The 308-nt window shown below is 55.8% G+C and overlaps 1 protein-coding gene across 1 annotated transcript in view; it reads right to left on the bottom strand.

Moving 5' to 3' along the window:
• Positions 1 to 90: 90 nt before the first annotated feature.
• EMH_0077430 (uncharacterized protein) overlaps positions 91 to 308 on the bottom strand; it is a gene marked incomplete at both ends in the record, with an annotated part of 1,932 nt that continues 1,714 nt past the window's right edge. The window contains one exon of the mRNA XM_013499855.1: positions 91 to 308. Coding sequence (XP_013355309.1) covers positions 91 to 308 — 218 coding nt within the window.

The following is a 308-nucleotide window of genomic DNA, read 5'->3' as shown; positions in this document are numbered from 1 at the left end:
CTGCTGCTGCTGCTGCTGCTGCTGCTGCTGCTGATGGGTCTTCAGAGACAGGAAGAGAAGGAGATCCATTTGCTGCTGTGTAGTCTTGTATTACATTGCTGCTGCTGCTGCTGCTGCTGATCCTGCTTCTGCTGCTGCTGCTGCTGCTGCTGCTGTTTGTCTGCCGTTGATAGGGTGTATACAACTGAAGGGGCCCCTCTGGGGGCCCCCCAGGGGGCCCCCTCTCCTGATTCCTCCCTTCCTGTATTTGTTTGTTACTATTGTTATTTGCTGCTCCTGCTGCAGCAGCAGCAGGAGCAGCAGCAGGA

This window comes from Eimeria mitis, genomic scaffold (assembly GCF_000499745.2).
Source record: "Eimeria mitis Houghton genomic scaffold, Emh_scaff4759, whole genome shotgun sequence".
Classification (NCBI taxonomy): domain Eukaryota; phylum Apicomplexa; class Conoidasida; order Eucoccidiorida; family Eimeriidae; genus Eimeria; species Eimeria mitis.
Note: the sequence above shows the minus strand (reverse complement) of the source record. Positions and strands in the feature narration are given on the sequence as shown.